The sequence below is a fragment of the Rhineura floridana genome, chromosome 3, assembly GCF_030035675.1.
Source record: "Rhineura floridana isolate rRhiFlo1 chromosome 3, rRhiFlo1.hap2, whole genome shotgun sequence".
In the NCBI taxonomy this organism is placed as follows: Eukaryota; Metazoa; Chordata; class Lepidosauria; order Squamata; family Rhineuridae; genus Rhineura; species Rhineura floridana.
In genome coordinates, this window is record NC_084482.1 from 194,817,229 (window position 1) to 194,830,709 (window position 13,481).

General features: G+C 42.4%; 1 protein-coding gene across 1 annotated transcript; it reads left to right on the plus strand.

Moving 5' to 3' along the window:
• The first annotated feature begins 401 nt into the window (after positions 1-401).
• On the plus strand, positions 402-13,474 carry LOC133378842 (vomeronasal type-2 receptor 26-like). The gene is made up of 9 exons (XM_061613456.1): positions 402-547; positions 4,114-4,405; positions 6,061-6,234; positions 6,370-6,897; positions 9,313-9,540; positions 9,910-10,036; positions 11,149-12,090; positions 13,101-13,153; positions 13,403-13,474. Exons 1-9 carry the CDS (start codon positions 402-404, stop codon positions 13,472-13,474), a joined length of 2,562 nt encoding a protein of 853 aa, XP_061469440.1.
• The last annotated feature ends 7 nt before the right edge of the window (positions 13,475-13,481 follow it).

Below are 13,481 nucleotides of genomic sequence, written 5' to 3' on the forward strand. Positions count from 1 at the left end.
TGTATTTTTATGGAGGTCACTTTTAAGATCAGTAACAATAGTAATCATTGGAACCCAGATTCACTGATAATTCCTTGTTCCAAATTTGAAAAGAGAGCAACATAAATGAACTTCCTGGGCTAATAAGGATGAGGGCTGGGATTTAGAAAATCAGAGGTGGTCTGCCAGTCAGATGTTTGACTGCATCTCTGTTAGCGCTGAAGCCCGGCTTGGCTCTTCCTCTGTGAAGTTAGATGCAGGATGAGGCTTGCAAGGCTGCTGCATTTCTTTCCTGGCAGATATCACTGCCAGTGCACTGACCAGCTATATAATAAAGCCCATTGAAGGAAGGTAATTCTTGCTTGCTTATGCCTAAAATGATCCTGCTGCTACTATCGTTTCATTTGCTCTTTGGGATAGCAATGAATGAAGATCTCTCAAGCCCACAAATGTCTCTAAATAATTATTATAGTCCAGGAGATTATCTCATTACTGGAGTTATACCAGTGAAGACAGCTAAGTATCCAGAATATGCTTTCTTGTCTGACCCTGCCCATGACTCCCTCATGTAAGTATTACTTGCTATTCATGTTTGTTGTCAGCCAATTCTGATCTTCCCTAAAAAAAAGAAACTACAGTATATTCTTTCTGACTGAGTGAGCAGCAGATTCTTCTGCATTCTGAAAAATGATTTGCAAGAAGACTGGGAAAGTAGAGGATGTACGTGGAGATATGAATGAGATATGCCTTTATGGTCTTTCTTTTCTGGTGACAGACATGGTTTTCAGACATCTAAGTGTCAATCCTTTTGTAATCAAATAACATCATCTGCACAAAACAGTGAGCTATCAGCAGAGCTGGAGGAACCCCAAAGTTTAAAGTACCAAAAACCTTTAGGAAACAAAACTTGAAAGGGAAGGGAGACAAACTGCTGAGTGTGAGCTGAGTTTGCTCAGCAGACACAGGATGCTGTCTGTCTGTTGGGGAGGGGAAATGGAAACTAGGGGTGCTGGTGGAATGTAATGGAGTAGCTAGGAAAAGGGCATGGCTGGCAGGCTGCAATTCTGAACAGGGCACTCCCCCATACTGCAACATGTTGTTGCAGATCCCACCTGTAAACACACTGGTATTTGAAGAGAAGCCACAGAGGCTCCTTAGGCTACAGCTTCCTTGGAAATAAATCCCACTGTGTTCAGAAGAACTTAATTCCTAATAAGTGCACCTAGGATTTCAGTAGTACTGATTTATAGAGGTCAAAATGGAAAGGTTTCTGGGATTAAGATGAACAGAAAGAAAGGACAATGGAACCAATTACCTAGAGAGGTAGTGGGCTCTCTGACACCGGAGGCATTCAAAAAAGAAAAAAGGTTGAATTGCTGGATACTTATCATACAGTGCAAAGAAAGGTGTTTTATATCACCATTATTCCCAGATGGTCTGAAAATTATATTAAATACCCTGAATTGTATCAAATACAGAGTGTATAAAATACAGACTGCTTGTACAAATGCCTGCATACTTGCAGACATCAATGGATTTTTAAAAATTGTCAAATTAACTACTTTTTGGCTGGTAGGATTGCCATATGAAAAAAAATCCTCCAGATAATGTTGTTTGTTTTTATAAATGTCCCCATACAACTTAGAATTAATACTGATTTGAAGAAGGAGCAACGCATGCTAACATTTCTAGGAAACTGACACAGTTGTCATTAACAACATTGCAAACACTAGATGGTAAAGGAGCTCTGTATTTGTATGGCATATTACTTTACATATGTGCATTATTACATATTGCTTGCTGGTTGAAATTTGATTAATCGTAGATGGTTAACTGGAGATATAAGCAAATCATGGTGAATTATAGGACAATATTTCTTTTTATCCCTCAGAAACATTTAACATAGTATTATAATGCATCTGGCAGCTATAATCGCACATGAAAAGTTTTTATATTAGCAACCTGAAACACCTGGGATACATTCAAGTGAGCTTTGACTCCCAAAATATTTGCCAACTTCTTGCATAATAAATCCCAAGTTGTATTGTAGTGCAGTCTGGGAAAGAAAGAAGAAATACAAAATTTTGAAATATTTTAATCCGTTGACATCTTGTCTATTAAATGAATTGGACGGCAACTGAGCAATTGCACTGTATTCCTACTGTCTGTTCAATTGTTGTTGCTGAAAGGTAAGCCGCTTTTATAGCAAACCTGCAGAAAAGACATACACATTGTCTACAATAGTATATTAGTTTGTTTGCTACAATTTTACCCCACTTTTCTGACAATGCATTCAAGGTGGTTCACAGTAATTGTATTCAGGGCCTTTGTTTTAAGCTTTTGTTTTCATAGCTTAAAATTAAGGATGGGGAGAAATTTGATGCAATTCACATATATCAGATTCACATTCAAAAAAATACAAGAACCAAAACACAGGATTCTTCAAAATTTGTGTTTATCCAAATTTTGCAATGCAGTTCACCAACCAAACAATATCTACAAAAATGCATATACTAAAGTTTGCATAAAAATGAATATATTAGCGCTGAACTACATCACAACATTCAAATAAGTGCAAATATCAAAGGATGTGTGTCAGTTTCAGGTTTCATATTGTTTCATAAAGGGAAGGAATATGCAAATGAATGTCTTTTTTTCCCCTAGTAGCCAATCCATTGGGCTCTTACTATTACTGTCAATGGCATTTAAAAAAACCAGAATGTTTTATTAGGTTTATTATATGCACAAACAAAAACAAAAAATTGAAATAAAAATTTAAAAGAAAAAGAAAATTATAAATTCTACAGCCAGACACTTAAATTGTTGCTCCTGGTCTTAATACAACCATGTATACTTTTTGACAATTGAGTAATCTTATTTACACATCTTATAACTAAATCATGTTATTCCGTCTTCTCTTCTCAGGGAAAAATGACCACGTGAACAACAAAAACCAACCGTTAAGATATAGGGATAGTTCAAAGCAGGGGGTCCCAAACGGTGGTTCAAGGACCTCCAGTGGTCCACAAGCTTCATTCAGGTGGTGGATTTCTGTGGATTTGTGGCTGAAGATGGGAGACAGGAAGTCTATTGCATGAAATATTCATATTGAGTTTGCCTTTCTATTGCTTCTTTTATTTCTTATACTGTATTTTATTGTATTACAATTTGAATTCTATGGAATTCAAACTGATACAATAAAATACAATATATAAGAAATAACAGAAACAACCAAAATACAATTACAAATCATACAGCATCTAGCAAATCACAATTGCTACAACAGGCTCTGTTTGAAGGAACTAATTTCAAAGCCATGATCTTGTTATTGTTCTTTTTCTATTGATTTTCGCAGTTTTCAAGGCTGCTGAAGATGGGGGCTAATGCATATCTTTCGGACTTCTACATACAATGTCAGCTCAGTACCATTTTTTATATGAGCAACCCGAAAAGCTGGGGATAGATGAAAATGAGCTTTGACTCCCACAATATTTGTTAACCTCTTACATAATCACGTGATGTAGGCAAGTTCAGCTGGGGTCAAGAGAGAAGAAACATGCACACTTTTGAAATATTTTAATGAAATGTTCTTGAATTCTTGATGGTCTATTGCCTGAATTGCTACTGTACCTGAACTCTTGATCTGCATTGTTGTATGTATTATAAGCTGCTTTTGCAGCAATCTTGAAAAAAGGCATATAAATTCTATATAGTAAATGAGTGTTTCTTTGCTACATTTGACACCACTTTTCTGCCAACACATTCAATGAGGTTCAGAGTTATTGTATTCAGACGGCACAGTATGAAAGGGAAAATTAACGGGATGGAAAGAGGAAAATAAACAAAATAAGGTATGATGGCCACTGCAGGAGGCAGTTCTAGCAGGGGAGGAGCCAAATGGCAATGGGTCCTAGAGAGGGCAGGACTTTCCCTTCGTGCTCTGAGACATTGACAAGATGGACCTCTGATCTGATATTTAGGTTTTAACAGTCAGGAATATACATGTTTTTAAGACTTTTTCCCAACTAGCCAACCCACTGGGATCTTAATGTCACTGGCATTTTGAATAGGAAAAGCAGGATTTGGACACATTTTTTTTAACCTGGTCAATATTCCACTTGCTTTTCATTTCAGGATATGGGAGATGAACTACCAGCATGTCCTAGCCATCTTGTTTGCCATTAAAGAGATCAGTGAAAATCCCAAGCTCTTACCCAATATCACCCTCGGCTACAGCATCTATGAAAACTGTTTCAGTGTCAGGATAACCTGTGAAGCCACAGCAGATCTCCTCTCCACTGGACATTGGATGGTCCCTAATTTCAAGTGTGGAAGGCAAGAAAAGCTCCTGGCTGTTATTCAAGGAGGGGACTTTGAAACCTTTTTTCAGATGGCAACTATGTTAGATGTGTACAAGGTCCCTCAGGTATGCAGAACAATAGGGATTGGAATGAGCACATCTCAGACCAAACGTTTGTAATTGAAACTGGGTCATGGGGATTGAAGAGGGTGTAACCTTTCTCTCAGTTTGGGATTTTTCTGTTAATAATGTGCCTCAGGAAGAGTTGTGATAACCATGTGAACTCACAGTATTTGCCTTTTGTGCAGAGCTTGGAAAAGTTACTTTTTTGAACTACAACTCCCATCAGCCCAATCCACTGGCCACGCTGGCTGGGGCTGATGGGAGTTGTAGTTCAAAAAAGTAACTTTTCCAAGCTCTGCTTTTGTGGCTCTGCACCACAAGGAGCAAGATGAAACTTGTCTAAAAGAAACTTTAAAATCTCACCAGAAGCACTTCAAGTTGTTGTTCTCCTTCCCTGAAGCCCATAAGGGACCAAACATTTCAAAGGTTTGGGAGAAAGCTGGAGAGGCAAGATGAGGAGCAGTGATGTCCTGGAAGGCACTGGTGGCTGATGCCCACTGGAACTATTGGGCAGCAGGTAGAGAGCCCAACGGTAGGTGGAGGCAGAGCCAACAAATTATAGCTTTGTCCTCATCATTCTTCCTGCTGAGTTCTACAAGGCCAACACTGAGACTGAGATTAAGGAAGTTGCCAGGCAGTGTTATATATAAGTGTTATACACACACACGTCTGGTTTTAAGTAAGGAGGCAGGCAAGTGAGGGCTGGCTGAGAGCAGACTGAAGTTGGTGGGCAGTGCCCTGGTAACCCTAATGGACCAACCTCCACTGCTGAAGGTAAATCCAAGAGAATGAGATTTTTATCAGAGCAGGAGTAAAGATGCCATTGCCAGAGTATCAGGGTAATTGATAAAACTGTCCCTGCTGTGGCAGGTGAATGAGGAGATAAGGAGGATTTCCTGTTTGTTTGTGACAGATTAGCATAAAGGAAGTCAGAGAATGTGGAAAATAATCCATCAAGGCTGGATACTGTTTCTTGGAGGGAGTTCCTGTTTCAGGTTAGCAGTTTGAACAGGAATACTTCTTTGCAAAAGCTCTTGCATTTCTAATTAAAATCTAAAGCTTGTATTTCAGCTGATGGAAAATCTCATGTTAAATTTCAATTTGTTTTACAATATTAGCTTGTTTTAAACTGTTTTTCATGTTGTAACTCACTCTGGGACCTTATAGTGAAAGGTGGGTAATAAATCAGATAAACAACTTATGCAGTCAGAAGTCAACAAGCACCACTTGGTTCAATAGATCTTATGTGTAGTAAGATTCTGTCAGAATGTTAAAGTAGTCAACTCCAATAAAAGATGAGAAATCTGGTAATAATTTCCATGGCAATGGTAAAATGAAGCCCAGTTTCAGGAAATGAAAAAAAAGTGGAAAATAGAACAACAGGATTTCAGTTCGGAAATGTTTATACCACAACGTTGAAATATTTGTATTTTGAGACAGCTCTGCAAGGGAGCCAAACGTACAATAATTGCACAAAAAGTCAGCAATCCCAAATGCATTTACCAGGGATGCTGAGAGTAAGTCCCAGCTGAGTGGAACTTACATGTGAGTAGATATGTACAGAATTGTGCTGTTAAGCAGAAGCTATTTTAGGCTAGCTATGTCTGTGCATTGTTTCCAGCACTGTGCATTGATGCCTTTTTCTTTGTTTTTACTAGCTGACTTATGGTTTTGTCAACCACATTCTGAGTGACAAAACTCCATTCCCCTCTTCCTACTGGATGAGTCCCAAGGCAACTCTGCAGTACAAGGGGATACTTAAGTTGCTGCAGTATTTTGGGTGGACGTGGGTCGGTCTCATTGCTCCAGACAATGATGGTGGAGAACTCTTTGTGAGAACCTTGAACTCAACATTCATCAGAAGTGATATTTGTGTAGCCTTCACATACAGGATCCCACAAGTATTTTCTTTTGACATTAATGTTCTAAAACAAACACTTTTAAGTTGTTTAACACATCTTACACAGAGGAAAGCCAATGTGATGATCTGTTATGGGGACTCTGATTCAATGTTACTGTTGCCATATGGACTAAATGAAATTGAAAGAATAAATAATGCCTCTATAGGGAAAGTTTGGATCTCCACAGCTTTGTGGGGCTTCACCTTAAGCACGTTTTTTACATACTGGAATATCAAATTCTTCCATGGGTCATTGGCCTTCAGCATTCAAACAAATAAGAGGTCCAAATCCCAGGACCTTTTCTTGACTCAAGATGAATATTCCCTTGATTCTGCTCAGTCGGAAACATTTGACTGCGCTCATTCAAACCACAGATGGACAAGGAAAACCTGGAAAAGATGCAGGGAGAGGGGAAAGCTGGAAGGTCTTCCCCCAGCTTGGCTTGGGAAAGGGATGTCTGCTGAGAGTGACAATGTTTATCGTGCTGTCTATGTTGTGGCGCATGCCTTCCATGCTCTGATCACATCCATATCTAGCCGCATGAAGACTGCAGAAGAAGGCAGACTGGACCTTCTGAACATAGAGCCATGGCAGGTAAGAAAGAGAGAGAAGGAGAGAAATCCATTGAAATTGCAACTGAAATGGAAAGTATGTGTCTGTTGTTACCACACATCATTTTTTTAATAAGACACATCTGCACCATACGTTTAAAGTAGTATCACACCACTTGAACAGTCATGGCTTCCTCCAATGAATGCTGGGGATTTTGATTTGTTAAGGGTGCTGAGAGCTGTTAGGAAACTCCTGTTCCCCGCACAGAGTTACAATTCCCAGAATTTTCTGGGAAATGGGTTGATTGTTAAACCACTCTGGTTTAACCATTTTATGGTTTAATGTGTAATAATAAATTACACCACAGTGTTGACAAGCAACACTCCTCTCAGCAGCCCTTCTTAGACTCCAGGAGTCCCTTAAGCAGCTTGCCACTGCTAGCTATAGTGAGGGACCGCAGCTCAGTAGTGGAGTATCTGCTCTGCGTGCAGAAGGTCCAAGGTTCAATTCTTGGCATTTCCAGTTAAAAGGATCCAGAGAAGCAGGTGATGGGAAAGTGTTTTGGCGTAAGATCCCGAAGAAGCAATACCTGTGAGACTAAGAAGAAAGGGGAGGAAAGGACTAGATGGAGAAATTGCCTGACCTAATAATACCTGCTGGGCAGAGCAATTCAACTTGTGGGAGGCCAGCGGGACTGAAGCTGGCAAGGGGGAGCTGGCGGAAGAGGCCCCCACATCCACCTGCCTCTTGGAGGGGAGAACACCAGCTGTGCCAGCAGGGCATGGTGGAAGGAAACAAAATACATGTTTCCTTCCACCATCCCTTTTCCTGGCGTACCGGCTGCTGGGACGGAGGGCACTAGAAGGAGCCAGATGGGACCTGGATATCATGTAAACCCCTCCCCTCAGCCACTCCTCTGACATACCCCCAGAACACCCCTTTTGCAGGCCTTCTGCCAGCTTCCACTGGCTCCCCTTTTGCTAGGCTGGGCTTCTCCGCTGGTCCTGGCTCAGCTGTGGCTGAGCTGGGATGAGGGGCTTATAATGGCAGAGCCTGGCAGAGCCAGGAGAGCCAGTTCAGCAGGGGGACACCATGTCCAACTCCCCTCAGCCCGGCCAACACAGCAGTTAGATAGCACCCTAAGTCAGTAATGTACTGGGGCATCAAATTGCCATTGATATGCCATGAGAGATAAAGTAATTGAATAATGAAAGGTTTGGGTTTCAAACTAACCACCATTCTCCCCTGCCATGATGAAGTAAATATTTTACATACTGTAGTTGTGCATGAAAAAAAAAGATGCTAATTCAAGGCTTAAGCTGACTATTGTGTCCTTGGGAGGCTGGAAGGTAGGGCCCTGCTTATTAGCTAGGTCTGCAGCCCAACTGTAAAGAAGTCTAAACCAATCACAGTACAGTAAAATCTATATGTCTGGGCAGCAATAGAGATAAGACTGGTCAGGCAGATGTATGATTGGCCCAGACCAAATTGACCTGGTTACAGAGTTTGTTGTAAAGAGAGAAGAAAGAGGAACAGCTTTAAGGAAGGATTCTGGGGCAGAGCAAGCAGCCCGTTCTTGTCACAGGATGGACTCCAGGCCCGCCAGGGAAAGAGTTCAAGTAGTGGGTAGGTAAGTGAACACCACCTAAGATTTGCATGCAAAGTGCCACTGAAAAGTAATTTTCTGTGGCAATTACCACAGGGAAAGGTGAAGGAGTGGTGAGATGCCAGACCTTAAGGGAGGAATCCTTCCTGAGTCGGTAATGCAGAAGGTCAGCAGCAGGCGAGAAGCAGAAGACCTGTGAGACTGAGCCCCAAGAAGCAGAAAAAACTCTGCCAGAAGGGGCCTGGAACTTGGAGGAGGTACTCAAAAGAAGGACAATCTGATCTCTATTCTCTTGCCCCATGTAAGAAAAAATGAAGCACATCCATCATTCAGCTTGATCTCAGGGCAAAGAGAAGCTAAGGGAAGAGCAGTAATATGTGCACCCAATAATTCTCACATGTGGCCCCTAGCTTTGTACACACATGCATAGATCATTGTAGCGGACAGCAGGAGGGCCACCAACATCACACCTGCATAGGGCCACATAAACCCTCTTACAAAGGTGACTATGGGGGGGGGAGGCCAAAGGCACTCCTCATCCAGGGCACTATTTATCCTAAGGTCATCCCTGTCTTCTAGTCAGGTACTAGAAGGCCAGGACCACAAAGCCACAGTTACCCACTCTGAAGTCTTCATGAATCCATCTGTCAGCTACTATCACTTTGACTTGAAGCTATCCTAAAGAGCTGCCTCTTGAGACTCCATCTCCTAGATCAGACACTCGTTCCCACATTCAAGGACTGCATCAGTTTCTGCCAAAGAAATGGAAAACCGGAATATTGGGAAAGAATGGATCCACTCCAATTCATTTACCTATCCTGCAAATGTTAGCTTTTTACCTCTCTTTCTAGCTCCACCCTTTTCTGAGAAGTGTCCGCTTCAACAGTAATGCCATGGATGAGGTGCATTTTGATGAAGATGGGGAATTGGTGGCTGATTATGATATTGTGAATTTGGTCACATTCCCAAACCAATCTGCTGTAAGAGTGAAAGTTGGGACGTTGGAGACCCAGGCATCATCAGGCCTAGAGCTGACTGTTCACGAAGAGGCCATTGTGTGGCCCAATTGGTTTAACCAGGTGAGGAATGTATTCATGTTTTACAAGCTGGTGTAAGGTAGCAGCTAAGAGTGTGAGCCTCAAGATGATGAACAAATTAGCAAGTCTCAGCCTGCCATTTGTTATTTGGACATAATAATGTTGGTCATTGTAAGACACTACTGTGATCATGTGTAAGATGCAGTTAACAGCACCATGCAGACTAAAAAACATATGGCACACGCTTTTATGCCATAATATATGTTTTAAGTTTTAAGGCAGGGATGGGGAACCTGATTCAGTTGTTCTGCAACCCATCAGGACAGAACACTACCATCATACTCTGTTTCTACAGACAAATCACAAGCTCCTCAAAATTCAAAACCTCTTTGTTTTCTTGATGCCCATCAGACAAAGCCCCATTCTGCCTGTACAGAAAGCTGCCAACCTGGATACAGCAAGGTGGTGCCAGAAGGACAGCCAATCTGCTGCTACCATTGTACCCCATGCATGAAAGGGACCATTTCTACTCACACAGGTAAATGTCTTTGAAGAAACAGCAGGCAGTGAGAGATGAAAAGCAGGTTCAGGATGAAAGTAGCCATGTTAGGCCTGAAAAGAAATTTTGCACAGAAGGTATGGCCATCTTTGCAAAATTCAGATCCAGAATTTCAAGATGTAGATTTTTCACATTAAAATTTTACTTTTCAGTTCTTGTGAATCAATTTCGGGAAAACAATTGGCCTAATGCACTTCTTGAGAATAGAGCCCCAAGGAGGCTCAAGTTATAGCCTGCTTCCCAATTAGTTGCTTGCAGAGAACCTCCACTGCATAACTTTCACCCAAACAAACCACTGAGCATCCTGTGGCCTGTGCAGGCTATTGCCCATGATGTACGGTATAGGTCTGTGCACTTCCTGGATTAAGTCCTGAATAAATCTGGGGGAGGGGCCAATGTTTAATTAGGGTCATTAAAACATTTCATTAAACATAGGTGGGGAAGGGGGAAGGGGGAAGGTGATGCTGCATCTCCTCCCCCCTTCGTCCAACTGGGAGCAGTAGAGGTAGTCCTACTGGATGCCACTTCAGCATCATCCAACCAAGCAGATTCCTGTAGCCAGCAGGGCTGAATTCTCTGCCCTCCAACTAGTGAGAGGAGTCAGTCTTGCTGGGTGCTGCTTCACAAACACCTTCCCTGCAAGGAAAGTGCTTGTGAAGGAGCACCCTCCAACCAGCAGGACTGGAAACTCCACTCAGCAGTCGGTAAAAGGAAGACTGAATTTCCCTATGGGGGAGGGGGAGAGGAATTCCAATATTAGCCGACATGGGGGAAGAGGGCCAAATACATTAGTCCTATGGAAGTGGACTGCCTTCAAGTCGATCCCGACTTATGGCGACCCAATGAGGAGGGTTTTCATGGTAAGCGGTATTCAGAGGGGGTTTACCATTGCCTCCCTCTGAGGCTGAGAGGCAGTGACTGGCCCAAGGTCACCCAGTGAGTTTTGTGGCTGTTTGGGGATTCGTAGTCCAACACTCCAACCACTTCACCACACTGGCTCTCAGGAAGTGCAGTAACATACAGAACGTTGGGAAAAAAGAAAAGAAAAATCTTGAAATTTGATGTAGTGAAATGGGTTTTTTTTCTTGCAGATGCAGATCATTGTCATGAGTGTCCACGAGATCAATACTCAAACAGTGAGAGAGATCAATGTATCCCCAAGACAATAGACTTCCTCTCCTATGAAGAACCTCTGGGGATTACCTTTATTGTCTTTGCCCTTTTCTTCTGCCTAATCACAGGTTCTGTTTTGGGAATCTTTGTTAAATACCAAAACACTCCAATAGTTAAAGCCAATAACCGAAACCTCTCTTACATCCTCCTCATTGCCCTCCTGCTTTCCTTTTTGGCCTCCTTTCTATTCATTGGCCAACCTCAAAATGTCACCTGCCTCCTCCGCCAAACAGCCATCAGCATCATCTTCTCGGTGGCCATCTCTTCTCTGCTGGCCAAAACAATTACTGTGGTGTTGTCATTCATGGCCACAAAGCCTGGGAACAAGGTCAGCAAATGGGTAGGAAAGAATGTGGGAAACGCCATGGTCTTTTTCTGTTCCATCATTCAGTTTGGCAGCAGTGTTGTCTGTATGGTAATCTCTCCCCCCTTTCTAGAAGTTGACATGGATTCTCAGGTTGGACAGATAAAGCTGCAATGCAATGAACTGTCTGTCACCATGGTTCCCTATGTCCTGGGCTACATGGGCCTTTTGGCTGCCATTTCATTTATTGTGGCTTTTTTGGCCAGGAAGCTACCCAGAGGTTTCAACGAAGCCAAATTTATCACCATCACAGTGCTGGTGTTTTGCAGTTATGGGGTGTCCTTTGTGCCAACCTACCAGAACAGCAAGGGGAAATATATAGCAGCTGCACAGACTTTCTCCATCTTGGCTTCTGGTGCTGGGCTCCTAGCTGGCGTGTTCCTTCCCAAATGCTACATCATTGTACTGAGGCCTGATCTGAATACAAAGGAGCACCTTATGATGAAGAGGAAAGTTAAGAGTGATTTCAAATGTATGCCTCAACCAAATTTCAGAGGTATTATGTGAAGTGAATATTCAGGTTTTGGTTTTCTTTGTTTTTTAAAAAACTTTTTACTTACCATGATGCTGCTGTCATTTCCCCAGGAATGCCTTTGAGAACATCCTGCATCACCCTGTACCATTGTTCCCAGAGGTAGCTGCCACATGCTGATCTCTGCTAACTAACTTTATTGTGTTTTATAAGTGAAGGATGAGGGAACATGCATCACCTTGTATAAATGCCAGCCAACAAGATACCACCTCCACCTAAAAGGGTTGCATTTTTGTACCCACTGGAAATAGCAGAACTTTTCTACTCCCCTTCACAGGAAATGCAATGGGGAGAGATATTCAGCACAGGTGTATGAAAGAGAACTGCTTCTTCATAAACATAAACACACACCCCATGATATTCTCCGTATAATATCTATAGGAATACCAACTTTATTACTATGGATATGACTTGGGACTCTTTCTTTCTGACCTTTCAATGCCACAAAGAAAACTGATCAGAAATTCTCAGTGGATTAATCAATGAGAAGCAATGTGACTACAACTTTCTCTGTCTGTCTAATGTTTGTATCATTGTGAGAAACCATGTCCATATAACAAATTAGACTGGAAGATCCTGTGGAGCGGGCACCGGTGTGTTGTGGTGGTTGAATTCCACAGTGTTGCTGCTTTATACATCTCATGATTTTAAAAGAAAATAACCATTAATTAAAATGTGAGGCGCTTCAAATTTAGCCATACCCTCTACTCCAAATTGTAGACTGTAAGAATTCCACACATATAAGAAGTAAAGATATAGTACAGTCTCACATACTGTTCTCACACTTGAGGCTCAGTGTACTCTAGGGCTGTGCACCAGGTTCGGCTGAGGCCAAATCAGGCCTATTTGGAGTCATTTGGGCCTCAGCCAAGTCGGGTTGAGACAGCCCCACCTTTCCTTCTTCTTGTCAGGCCTCCTCTAGCCCCATCTGGTGCCAGTTGCTGCTCATTTGCAAATGGACTCCCTGCATGCAGAGAAGCCATTTGTGAAGGAGTGCCCCCCACCCCCAGATGGACTCCTTCAGCTGGTAAGCAGGAGAATTCCCTCCTTCTGAGTGCTGGTTGTACCCGCCAACTCTCAGTCAGGGGGAGAGAGGAGATCCAGCAATCTCCCCCGGACCATATTTTTAAACCCTATTTTAAGTGAAGATAGGGTGTAAAAAAAACCCTAGATGGATCCGGGATGGGCCAGGTGGTCCCTTGGTCAGGCAGGAATGATTGGCCCTTCCTGCGAGGACACAGCCCTAGTGAACTCACTCTTCCCCTTGCTCTTTCAGCTCCGTCCTCTCCTACAGGCTAAAGACAATATTGATGGAATTGTGACGAGAGGCGAGAGGCAGTTTGCCTAGCTGCACA

Coding starts and splice junctions, on each gene's coding strand:
- LOC133378842 (XM_061613456.1), top strand. CDS start 402: ATGAATGAAGATCTCTCAAGCCCACAAATGTCTCTAAATAATTATTAT. Junction 4,406..6,060: donor ATGTGTACAAGGTCCCTCAG/GTATGCAGAACA, acceptor TGTTTTTACTAG/CTGACTTATGGTTTTGTCAA. Junction 9,541..9,909: donor GGCCCAATTGGTTTAACCAG/GTGAGGAATGTA, acceptor GATGCCCATCAG/ACAAAGCCCCATTCTGCCTG.